Source organism: Mytilus galloprovincialis, chromosome 2 (assembly GCF_965363235.1).
Source record: "Mytilus galloprovincialis chromosome 2, xbMytGall1.hap1.1, whole genome shotgun sequence".
Lineage (NCBI taxonomy): Eukaryota > Metazoa > Mollusca > Bivalvia > Mytilida > Mytilidae > Mytilus > Mytilus galloprovincialis.
Window position 1 is genome coordinate 98572853 of NC_134839.1, and position 13765 is coordinate 98586617.

At 31.5% G+C, this 13765-nt stretch overlaps 1 protein-coding gene across 10 annotated transcripts in view; it reads left to right on the forward strand.

The window, feature by feature from the left end:
- The window catches only part of LOC143065050 (SRC kinase signaling inhibitor 1-like), a 97364-nt gene extending 86159 nt beyond the window's left edge, over positions 1–11205 (forward strand). For all 10 annotated transcript variants that reach the window (XM_076238356.1, XM_076238355.1, XM_076238354.1 and 7 more), the window contains 3 exons: positions 4370–4453; positions 5081–5231; positions 7010–11205. In XM_076238356.1, coding sequence (XP_076094471.1) covers positions 4370–4453; positions 5081–5231; positions 7010–8674 — 1900 coding nt within the window. In that variant the 3' untranslated portion in view covers positions 8675–11205. The remainder of the gene's footprint in view (positions 1–4369; positions 4454–5080; positions 5232–7009) is intronic.
- Positions 11206–13765: the final 2560 nt, after the last annotated feature.

Genomic DNA, 13765 nt, shown 5'->3' on the forward strand with positions numbered 1-13765 from the left:
AAGGTTCACGAAGGCTTAAATTGGCCCTGAATTTTTAATGTTTTTTAAATCGGGCCAAAATATTACAAATTTCACGTAGAAATACTTGTGATAATACTATTAAGACTAACAAAAAATTTCCAGCACTTTCCTTTACAATTTATGGAGCTATGACCCCTTAAATAAACATAATTTGTATTAAAAGGTCAATTTTGGTACTTTTTTCCATAATTTTTATACGACCGCAAAAATTTAAATTTTTCGTCGTATATTGCTATCACGTTGGCGGCGTCGTCCTGCGTCGTCTTGCGTCTTGTGTCGTCGTCGTCGTCCGAATACTTTTAGTTTTCACACTCTAACTTTAGTAAAAGTGAATAGAAATCTATGAAATTTTAACACAAGGTTTATGACCACAAAAGGAAGGTTGGGATTGATTTTGGGAGTTTTGGTCCCAACATTTTAGGAATTAGAGGCCAAAAAGGGCCCAAATAAGCATTTTCTTGGTTTTCGCACTATAACTTTAGTTTAAGTAAATTGAAATCTATGAAATTTTGACACAAGGTTTATGACCACAACAGGAAGGTTGAGATTGATTTTGGGAGTTTTGGTTCCAACAGTTTAGGAATTAGGGGCCAAAAAAGGGCCCAAATAAGCATTATTCTTGGTTTTCGTACAATAACTTTAGTATAAGTAAATAGAAATCAATGAAATTTAAACAAAAGGTATATGAACACAAAAGGAGGGTTGGGATTGATTTTGGGAGTTTTGGTCCCAACAGTTTAGGAATTAGGGGCCAAAAAGGGGCCCAAATAAGCATTATTCTTGGTTTTCGCACCATAACTTTAGTATTAGTAAATAGAAATCTATGAAATTTAAACACAAGGTTTATGACCATAAAAGGAAGGTTGGGTTTGATTTTGGGAGGTTTGGTCCCAACAGTTTAGGAATAAGGGGCCCAAAGGGTCCAAAATTGAACTTTGTTTGATTTCATCAAAAATTGAATAATTGGGGTTCTTTGATATGCCAAATCTAACTGTGTATGTAGATTCTTAATTTTTGGTCCCGTTTTCAAATTGGTCTACATTAAGGTCCAAAGGGTCCAAAATTAAACTTAGTTTGATTTTAACAAAAATTGAATCCTTGGGGTTCTTTGATATGCTGAATCTAAAAATGTACTTAGATTTATGATTATTGGCCCAGTTTTCAAGTTGGTCCAAATCGGGGTCCAAAATTAAACTTTGTTTGATTTCATCAAAAATTGAATAATTGGGGTTCTTTGTGATATGCCAAATCTAACTGTGTATGTAGATTCTTAATTTTTGGTCCCGTTTTCAAATTGGTCTACATTAAAGTCTAAAGGGTCCAAAATTAAACTAAGTTTGATTTTAACAAAAATTGAACTCTTGGGCTTTTTTGATATGCTGAATCTAAACATATACTTAGATTTTTGATTATGGGCCCAGTTTTCAAGTTGGTTCAAATCAGGATCCAAAATTATTATATTAAGTATTGTGCAATAGCAAGAAATTTTCAATTGCACAGTATTTAGCAATAGCAAGAAATCTTCAATTGCACAGTATTGTGCAATAGCAAGCAATTTTCAATTGCACAGTATTGTGCAATAGCAAGAAATCTTCAATTGCACAGTATTGTGCAATAGCAAATATTTTCAATTGCACAGTATTGCGCAATAGCAAGAAATATCTAATTGCACAATATTGTGCAATAGCAAGAAATTTTCAATTGGAGTTATCTTTCTTTGTCCAGAATAGTAGTTGAATCAACTTAAATCATTGTTTTATACAATATACAATGTATATTCACTTTTACTACCAACTGATAAATTAAAACAATCTTTACCATTCAGTGATAACAAGCACTTTATTTTACATTTTAATATTTTATGATGTATTTAAATGAGTAGTTATTGTTGCAAACTCCATTAGGAATTTGAATTGAGATCAGTTTTGGAAAAAAGGAAAGGGGGATGTGAAAAAAAAATGGGAGGGGGGGGTTAAATTTTTCTCATTTCAGATTTCATAAATAAAAAGAAAATTTCTTCAAACATTTTTTTGAGAGGATTAATATTCAACAGCATAGTGAATTGCTCAAAGGCAAAAAAAAATATTTTAAGTTCATTAGACCACATTCATTCTGTGTCAGAAACCTATGCTGTGTCAACTATTTAATCACAATCCCAATTTACAGCTGAATCCAGCTTAAATGTTGTGTCCATACTTGCCCCAACTGTTCAGGGTTCAACCTCTGCGGTCGTATATAGCTGCGCCCTGCGGAGCATCTGGTTAATTGATATTAGCATAATTAACTATGGCCGCCATCTACGATCCAAAAAGTTTTTATATTGATGAAATCTATATCAAATTTGGAATCTTTTGGTTACAACACATTTTGGATCGTAGGCGGCGGCCAAGATGCTTTTAAAGCTTTGAGGTTTAAAAAATGCACAAAATCATCATATTTTGACAAAATGTCCAATATAGGCTTACTTTGGAGAATATTATGTTCTCTTATGAAAAGAACTGATATATTTAGCATTTAGACTTTTGAAATACAACCATTTACGAACCAAATTGAGACCTTTGTGGTGTTTTATGATAAAGTTGATATTTTAGGCCATTTTGTGCCATTAGTGAACCTTGTCCTTTATGTTTTAAAATCCAAGATAATCTCAAATCCAAAACTTCCACTATTAAGATGGGGTAAACAGAAAAGCCTTACCTGTTTTAATGAACTTACTTGGTATTTCAGGTTTAAAGGGGGAATTTACCAAAATAATTATCTTTTTGATTATAGATTAAAAAGAGTGTTGAATTGCTAAGGAAATTGGATAAGCTTGTTCTCTACAGTTGTTGTTTGCAAAAAAAAATATGTTTGACCCAGGGCTTCCAAAAAATATTTTTGCCAGCCTGACATTTCATATCTGATCCCAATTTTAATCCCTTAAAAGTCACAAAAGGCAATTATGGTAATCAGATGGCCATCCGAATGATTGACATTAGATTAAAAAAAACAATATTAAACTTTACTTTGATATGAATTTGATGTTTTGACGTAAGTTGTTAAATTGGCAGTGCATCATTCAAAGTGTGCACATCAGCGTGCTTATATCTGCCTTAGACTCTTTAATTGTGCAAAATAACGTTGTCAGAAGCCTAACTTTAGTTTTTAAAATCACATATTCCTAAAACCGACTTGACAATGGTAAAACATGGACTAGAAACGGATATGTAAAATCTGTGTACATTTACAAAGAACGACTGAGTGAAGAAGCTCTTTCCACTTTATTTCTTCAACAAAATATGTGAAATGAACGTCAGATACAGAGTATCAAAGATAATTTTAGCATTTTTGAAGAAATGTAGGATGCATAATTAAATTTCCCACCTGTGCACATGGGTTCACGTGTTCTAGTTCATTCAACGTGGTTCTGACAACTTTTCATTTGAAACCTTTTTAATTTTTTCATTAAATCATGTATATAAATGTATTTCTTATAATTTTAATCTTTTGGACTAAATCAATAAAATACAAACTGCTGAAATGTAAGAAAATAACTCAGTGTGAAAAGACCTATCAATTTATACGATGTCCGGTACTGTCAACTGAAAACAGTTTACCTGTCACCTGAACAGGTAGATTTCAGCTGTCCCATCAACTAATTAACTTTGATTAAAATTAGAAAGTATTGAAAAAGGGGTTGTTTTGATAGTAATTAATCATCATGTCACTTTTATGACCGGAAATGTGTGGCTGTTAAAGGCAAAAGTTGGGTCAAAAAGATCGTGAATTATGTTAAAATGACCATCTCTTAAGAAACCCTTGAAAAGTAAAAAGTAGATGACCGTTTCATGCTTTGCCCAGCTGGACTTTTACCGAACATTATACAATTATCCGGAATATATGACCGTTTTGGAAGCCTTGGTTTTACCTTAAATTTTTTTGTTTATTCGCTTTAAAAGGGCAATAATTCATGACGTATAAATATGTTGATATTAAGGGAGATAACTCTAACCATAAATGCTGAAATTTTGCTTGAAAAAAATTGTACTAGTTAAAACCTGATATGATTTTCTCAATATAGGTCATGACCTGTATTTTCACTTTCAGTGGTTGACATGTTTGCACAAATTCTAGTATATAGCAACTTATAGAATTTTTGTGGCCCGCTAACTAAGTTACCATTGTTCATCAATCCGTCATTCTGTCATTCCACAACAAACAGTTACGAAGACTTTTTCTAAACACCTTTGCAGATTGAGCTGAATTTTGTTGACTGCTATTTTTGCCGAAATTATGGGCTTTGGACTCTGAAAATATCCTCTCCAATTTTAATATGTTTTGAAAATGATATTCTATCGGTATGTTCCAGATTTTTGAAAGATGAACCTGATAGAATTGAAGAAGCTTTAAAAAGATGTAAAAGGTTAACTGGCACACTTTTTACATTGAAAAGGTAAGATCTTTATTTGGATCTGACATGAGAAGAGTTGGTTGTAATAATGGTTTATCTGAAAATAATTTCACGAGTTTTGGATAGTGTATAGATTGAAATGTTTTATTCAGATACCTCTGATTAAACACCCTTATTGCCAAGAATTGAACCATGATGGGACGGACACCATCCTTTTATCCCAAAAGATTTCAATGAACCTGAAAATTTGAAATCAAAAAGTGGAAAAGTATGTATGTATGCAGAAAACTTATGTCTTTAATGAAGTTATACCTCTGACTTATTCAAACAGCAGTATTGCAAATAAGTTTGTTATTTTGCCATAAGAGGAAGATAAATCCCTGTTGTGACAGTTCTTTATTCTAAATATTATCAGTAGATCAGTTTTAATTTCAGACAGGCTGTAATATAATGAGGTACTTAGTAACACGCTGTCTTAAGACTACAGTTTACAAACAAAAAATGGTGTTGCTAAAAGTTTGACATAGATAATATCCGACTTTTCTTTATACTCCTCAGATTAAAAGTAAAACCCTTGTTTCAAAGTAAAAGCGTTTTTCTTTATTTTCTTTTAGTATTTTTTTTTTTTACTGAAGGCAAACATAAAATGTTTCACAACATCCATTTCAGGTTGGCATCAGCTCAGGAACAACGTCCTTTACATGTGCCAAGTGGTGACAGGGTAGGAGGAAGGATAGCTACACATGTAGATAGAAAGGAATTGTTAGACAATATACAGGCTGTTGTTCCTGATCATCAATCAAGACTTCAAAGTATAAAGGTAACAGGAAATATTTGACTTCCACACACATGGAGATTGTATTGAATAAAAAAATGCATTAAAAAGTTCTTTAGTACAAACATTTTCTTATCAATAATTGTATTCAATTTTCATATCAATCCTGGAAATAAAATGTTCTAGATTTTGTACAAAATTTTCTAATATTTTTCCTTTCGGATATTGATCCATCAGATTTGAGAATAGATAATTTGGATACCCGACAATTAAAAAAAGAAAAGTTTTTCCTCCAAAAAAAAAAAAGTATCATAGGGATTCATAGCCATTGATATGATTCAGATTTGAAAACTGTCTATCAGTTTCCCAGCATGCTTGATTTGAGAGATATATATGTTTTTGTTTAGAATATATTCTCTGTACATTATTCAAAGTAACTACTCTAGAGGTTTGAGTTCCATCAGCCGTTAGTGATTGTAGGCATTATTGTCAGTTCTGTTTGTCTTCTATTCTTGTTGGTTTGATGCAATGGTTAACTGAAAATAGCTCATTTCGTTCTGTTCTGAGATAACAGAATAAAAAATATTGCTTTCCATTGATGAATGTTTGATGATTTTTCAGAATCAAGCTGTGAGTATCCTACATGAAATCCTGTCGCTATATATATATTATTAAGCTTATGAACTTCTCAGGGGTTGATGCAAAATGAACACTAAATTTGCTTGATTATCCAATACTAACAATAGCTCTGTACTCTGGAGATTATTAGCTTGGCATGAAAATATAGGACAAAATATCATTGGAACAAAATTACTACTGGTAGATAGTTCACAACTTCAGGAGATGAACAAAATAGAATTTAAAAGATGTTTTAAATATAAGTAGCCATCAAAGCTTTGAAGAATTAGATAAATGCAAATTTATTTATGTTAATCTTGGTCTTAATGAATTTAATAAATCAAGTGACATTTTTTTGTGATTTGCTTATTGAAATTTGTCGGAGATGAACTGTATTTCTGACTAAAAGAAAAGGATCCATGTGTTTTTGCTTACCTGACCAACCTATTATTTGTTTTTTTATCATTTTTGAATAAACAACATTAAAGTCAAACTGCTTTTCTGATTCAAACCTGTGAAAAATTATCGAAAAATAGAATTATTTCCTTACCTACCAATCCTAATTTTTTCAGCATGTTAGCACACAACAAAGTGAAGTGAACATTCTTTAGATACTTTCCATGCCTGTATAGATTTGTTTATGATAAAAGTATGCTCCAATATTGAATTAACAAAATGATCGAATGTATATTGCAATCTTTTCCTTACATTAGAATAGTAACCCACGGTTGAAGGATATTAGAATTGGCACTTTTCTCACTTCCAAATGTTTGAGATGACAATGACATTTATTTACTTTTGCAAACAGCAACCCAACAACATAAAAAAAGCCAAGAAGAGGCATTATATATATGTAACAGAGGTCAACTAACTGTAACAGTCTAAACAAGGGTTGAATATTAAAAAGACTACCAAAAATGTGGAATCAATGCCAAATATTTTAAAGTTGAAAAGCTCTTTTAAGAATTAAAAAAAGAGAACCACTTTGGAGGCTCCTTACTTAGACATTTTGGATAAACACTGATACATGATACTCACATAAAAACCAAACATTTAACGAGATAACTTATAATTTTGCTCATGAAGGAGCTTGTTAAGGGATTAAGTTGCATAGCAATAACCTCACCAAACTAATAATTGTAGTTTGTATATCTTTCGATTTCTATCAATTTAAAAACTGATACTTGATATTTGATGAATTTTAGGCTGCAGATGCTTCAAGAGAAAGAAAAAAGAAGATTATTACCCAACAGGAAGCATTGAAATTTGGAAAATCATTAGAGAAAGCTACAAAGGCATTAAAATCTGCTGCTGAGAAAGAAAATGCTACTAAGCCAAAATCTAAAGTTGATACAGGTTGTGCTAGTAAAGGACATTGTGAAGGTCAGGACTCTAAGCCAGACCCATCATGTGTCATCAAACCTCAATCTACCTCAGAAACTCCATTAACAACGAAATTCTCTGTTCCACTGACTAGTTCTACAACAGAAAAAATTGTTCTGTCTAGTTCAACTAAAGGAAGTGATGGAGCTACTCAGCGAAAACAAATTGATGAAAAAATAGTAAGAACTACAAGTGATACAAAGGTACCACCTTCTTCATTGTCTTCTACTGAAGAAGAAAATATTAAAAGGTCAGCTGCTAAATTGTCCATTCAGAAAAATGCAGCACGAGCAGCCTTCTTTAGTTCTCTTACAACACCCCCTACTTCCCCGTCAGAGGAAAAAAGGGGGGTATCTCCTGATTCAAGAGATTCACCAACTCGAACGACAATGGACTACACTGTTCGTATTTCGCCATGTCGTTCAACTGTGTCAGGAGCTACTAAGTATATTGTTAAGGATAGTACTAACACCAAGAGTAGTTCATCAGCAACACGTCCTACAGCAAAGGTTTCATTTTCATCACCATCGTCATCGTCATCATCGAGTGATTCTAGTCCATCACCAAACTCGCCTATTTTAGTAAGTGCTAGGGCTTCAAATATTCCTAGGTTTTCTGCTAGGCCAGAAACTGAATCTCGAGAAAAATTTACATATCAAAAAGAGGCAACTGTGCAAAAACCTTCTATTTTGAAAAGTTCTGGTACAAGAAGTGACCAAAACAAATCAAAGGAAGTCACATTGGCAGGAAGTGATAAAAACATTTCTTTTGAAGATAAACAAGGAGACATTTCAAAAACAAGTGAATCAATTCTTAAAATTAGTGATCAAGAAAAATCTAAGGAAATTTCTCACTCAAATGTACAAACTGTGCCAAGATCTCAGCCAGAAACAGTATCAAGTCCATCAAACAAACCTGATGTTCGACCAAAGAAAATCCCTCCTCCGCCTCCTCCTAGACGGAGTAGTAAACTTGTTAGGAGTGGTCCTGGACTAATGTCTCCTGTGGGTCAGGATGAAAGTAAATCTGACATTCATGATTCAATCATCGTAGCGGGAAATAATGATGGTACAGTGAAATCTGCAACTACTTGTACTTCTACGCCAAAACCTGCTATTCCTCAGAAACCTTCTAGAATTACTCGCGATCGAATCTTATCTGAACAGTCTAAACAGACAGTAGAAAAAAATACAAATTTAAATGGTGCAGCCATTAAACCTAAATCATCTGTTAATGTGAAAAAAGATTCAGATGAGTTAGGACATGAAGATCGTGAAGGCAGCATAGATAGCAGTGCTAGTTCTAGTAGTAGTAGTGAGTCACAACAAAGTGTTGTAGAAAAAGACAGATCTACAGCCACAACACCAAATGGGGGACCCTCAACCAGGAAACCTAAACCTCCACCACCCGTTAGAAAATCTAGTCTAGCTGATAGTTTTGAAGAAAAATCAAACAGTGGTAAAACTGATGATGTAAATAAAAGTTAATGATTGTAATTAGTATTACGTTAAATTCAGGGCTTTGTTGAAAATATTTGTTCATATACAAAGGCTTAAAACAGAGTGTCAGCATATATTGTCATATTATTTTTTTTTAATACTCTTGCAGAATTTTCTGTATAATTTGCCATGTATTGCTTTCACATAAGCTTTTTCTTAAAAGTGGTTCAGAATCCAGATTTGTGACTAAATTGATTCAAATATAGAACACATTCAAAAGCTTAAAATAGAGTAGCTTTAAGTTATCAATTTTTTGTTGTTGCTATTTTAATTTTAAGTTTGCTGAAAAATGTGTGTAGATATTAGTGAAGAATTGACTTTCGGAATTAATGGTTGTTTTAGTATGGTATCTCTTACATTGTCTGTCTGTCAACATCTTTGATTAAGTAGGTCAATACTGAACAGATAAAAAAAGTTATCTATTTTATCAATTTTATCAAAATAATGACTTGGGTATACAGTATTTGTTGTTTAAGTTTAAATTTCCTGGCAAATAAAATCTGTATCTACATTTTGCATAGATTTGGACAATGGATGAAGTTAAAGGTCGGTCAGCAATATCAGTATTCTGAGCTATTGTCTAAATTCCTAAATCTTTGTTATAATAAATTATTGTTCGATGTTTTTTTTGGACAGCCAAAATAGAAAATTTAGTACCATTAGCTGTTTTGAAGATGAAAATATGCAAGGGCATTCCTTTTCAGCTACTGTCTTTGTCATACTGCCTTAGGAATAGCTATTCATGAACATCTATCATTTTCATAGACTTATAACAGAACAAAAAGATATCATGCATTCATCATTTTGATATATTTAATGTTCATATGCTGTGCATTTTTGATTTCATATTTTAACATTTCACACTTCAAGGTATTAATGTTTTTACTTTTGATACATGTTATGTTTATTAAAGGTGCTTATTTTGTGTAACTGGCATGTTATATATTTCTATTTTTTCTTGTTATGAACCAGAAGGGTTGTGAACTATTTATTTATACACAAAAGTTAGTGCAATATTGACTATTGGGTTGTTTCCCCTTGTCATATACATAATGTTAAATGTACCTTACTGAAAAAAAGGAAGAGATACACTGTTGTAGGTGAAAATTCACTTAATTTGTTCAATTTCATTTGTTTTTTGTATAAAATGTATGTTACTGATAGGAACGATTATGATTGCTATAAAACAGTAGTACTATGAATTCATTAATATCTGTGGGTACCAATTTCCGTGGATTTATGAAAACTTCATTTTTTGTGGATATTTGATTTCGTTGTTTTCCAAAAGTCTGTATTTAATCATATAGCTTTGCAATTCGTTGAATATTTAAATTAGTGGCTACTCTTGCACCCTAAAAAAATTGTTATCCCACAAATCATAATGAATCCACAGTAGTTTTTAGATTTGAACACAGAATTTATTACAAAATAACTTACAGAAGATTGAGAGTATTTACTCTTATTTGAACAGTCATGCTAATTTACTGAGTATCTTTTTGTTCCTTTACTGTTATGTTATAGGAATACATTAACAAAAAAAAGGTACTTTTAGGTAATTCTGTGGTCCTGTAATTTTACTTTATGAAATATTTGTAGGAAACCATTCTCTGGCTGTTTGTCTTTGTTTTAAACGCTTGACTGTTCGACTATATTTGCTTAAATTTTAACTGAAAAAATAATTTCAGTTATGTTATGGCTTAAATTAACATGGATTACTAATTATTTATTGTTAGCATGTATGTTAATAATGGGGAAATATAATAAACAGAAATAGAATTATTGTATTACACTACTTATACAATTTAAGAAGACAAATGATTTAAGGTCCAATAAGGTCTGAAATGGTACCTTCTTTTTTCAGTCTTTTTACATGAAGCTGAAAACTAAAATAGTAATTTGTTCTGGTAAAACTTGTGATGAAACTATGGCCCTTAGACTTACAAAAATGATGGAATTTTACTACTTGTGGAATGATTCCTTGATGTCTTTTTACAGTATCTTAAAATGTTGAGCTATTTTTTTGTATGTTGTGTAATACTGCATTTGTTCTTCTTTTGAGAAGTATGGTCCTTGCTCTTTCTTCTTTTAATTCTGTGTCATTCTTTTTTTATTTATTTTTTCTTTGGTAAGGATATGTTCCAATTGCAAGATATATTTAAATCAAGGAGTTGAAATGGCTTTATCATTATTTTTCTGATTTAAGCTTTTATGTTTTGAAAATTTACATATAATGCCATCTCAAACAAATTCTTCTTTAAAGTGTTATAATATTTTATGAGATAATACAAAGTCAGGTTCACATGCCATGCTTGAAGCCAATTACTATGAATACCACTATGTCTTACATAGTGCTTCTGGTGAAAATACAAAAGAATGGAAATTTAAAAAAAATATTATTAAGAAATTAAATTATGAAACTAAATCTCTGCATTTTAAGGAGATCATGTTATTGATATTGTATGATGATGTCAGATCTAATAATGATTATGTACTTGCAGAATATGAAATTGTTGAAAGCATTTATGTTGTTGTTGTTTTTTTAAATTACATTTCTTGAAAGAAAGCAACAGGAACAAAATGTTGTGCCCATGATTGATTGATTGATTGATTGATTGATCTTTTGTGTTTTAACACCACTTTAAAGCGCTACTTTTGGGCTATTTGGTGGTGTAATATAAGTTCACTTAGATTGGCATTTAATAGAGATGGCAGTCAAATATACATATATTAAATCAACTGGAAAATGTGCACTAAGTAAAAAAAAAATGCACACACTGAAATGTCTCACCTGCTTTACTTATGATTAGAATTATGTTGAATGTCTAATATGAAGGTTTTACATCACATAATCACATAGTATCACATAAACTTAACATTATCAATGATTCATGAAAATGAGGTAAATCATTCAAGACTCACACATTAAAATCATACCATACACAAAATATATAGTGGTCAGACTGCTTAAAGTATTTGATAACCTGACAAAACCACAAAAACATGGCATTAACCATTGTCCTGTAAAAGATCTTCTTTATGTTATTCCTGCCAGGTTTGTTTAGTTTGACCTATTGGTGAAATTATGTTTTAAGTCGCAGATTTTTAGGTAGAGTTGGGTGCTCATATTTGCCGTTTAACGATTTTGAGGTGCAAAAACTTCAAAGGATGGTTGAAATGGAAGAAATATATGCCTGTAAATTATATTTTTATAACAAATATGATTATTTTTGAAAATGAGACCAACTTTCAGCACTTACCGCAATGGACCGAAAAACGGACAACGATTTTCAAATTTCAGCCAATTTCCTGAATGAAAAAAAATATTTCAAAGAAGAATTTCTTAGTAATTCTTTGACTGATTGCCCTAAATTTCAGTTTTATACACTTTTCAAATGTCTGCTATTCATTTATAATGAAATTTATTTGATAAATATTGTTTAAAGCTACAGTTATTTGGTTTTGAATAGATGTGTAAAAACGACAAATATGTGTCCCCTGTTGACAAAACATCAGGAAATTTCAAACACACTTTAATCCAAATTTTCCGATGATTTTTCTCAAAACAAAAACGTTTTAAAGCTAAGAATATTTTGCATTTGAAGTTGTCTTCATATAGAAATATCAGTATACTTCAAAACCAGAAAGACCTGAACATAAACTGAAGAAAACCTGGAAAGATATGGCGAAAATGAGCACCCCACTCTTGATCTTAAAATAGACCATTATAGTAACATAAATGCCGAAACTGTTTTGTAATGATCTTGTTCTTTTATCCAAAGTAACATGTTTACACCACCTTAATTGTCAGAAGTATGCTCATGCCCAATTGCAAAATGGCTTACAAAAAGGATCAATTTAAAATGCTTTGGTGGAGTTGGCTCTAGGATTGCAGAAAAAAACATCAATGCAGATGTTAGATTTATAAGCCTCTTGATTAATTTGTGGAGATTTGTAACAATCAGCTTATCTGTCTTGTCACAATTTGTTTTTGCTCACTTATTCAAAAAAACTTGGCATGATAATTCGCCACTAAACTAGAAGCATTTTCATGTACAAGGAAGAAACTTTATATTGAAAGTCAAGGTCAAAAGTTAAGCCATTCCCAGGGCATATGTACAAAAATCTTCTTTGTTTTAAACTTGTCCAGTACATAATACCCCTATTTCCAGAATACGAAAAACCATTGGAGTTCATGGATTAACTTGGCATTTTATTTCAACACTGAGTGGTGTCAAGTGCACATACAAGAAATTCCTAAATTGATGATCCATTTATATAGAATGTATGCATCAACATGATACATGTATAGACAATGGATGAACTTTGACACCCGATGAATTATACATGTATAAAGAGGACACATTGACAGATATGGTGGAAAAAAAATACATGGTGTACCTATTGATATTTAAATGCCAACATTGTAACACAATTTCTACAAAAGACTGTAATGTCACTTCCATTAGTAGTCTCAATTTTTATGCTGTTCATGGGTAAACATATATGCTTTGTTAAAATGGAATACCCCTGATTAATTGCATCATAATTTACTAATTGTGATGTACATGTAGCGAGACACTCTTTGATGGATCATCCCATCATTAGCCTCTAGCAGTAATGTTGATTACTGTAACTTTTAAAGCCTTTGGTCTAGGTAACCTAGACACAAAAAATGCAAAACAGCCAATTTTGTATCTTTATACATGTACCAGTACCAGTAGTATGATTTCCAATGAGACCGCTATTGACAAGAGACCAAAATATGTAAATGTTTGCATCAATTATGATCATAGGCCAATGATGAGCAAAATTCATATTGCATAGCAAGATATTAAAGGTGCAAACATAACCAATTGAGCTAAAGTCATGCCAGTCTTTATATATTATGGTTGCTAATACATGTATATTGAATTTGGATCAGCTTCAAAAAAAAATTTAAGATCAGTATTAAACATAGTAAATACACAAGAGTGCATGCATTAAAATGTCTCACTGCTTTACTTATCATTATTGAAATTATGTTGAAAGTCTGTAACAAAGTTTTTACTACAAGTACCTGACCAACTTAACATTTTCAAT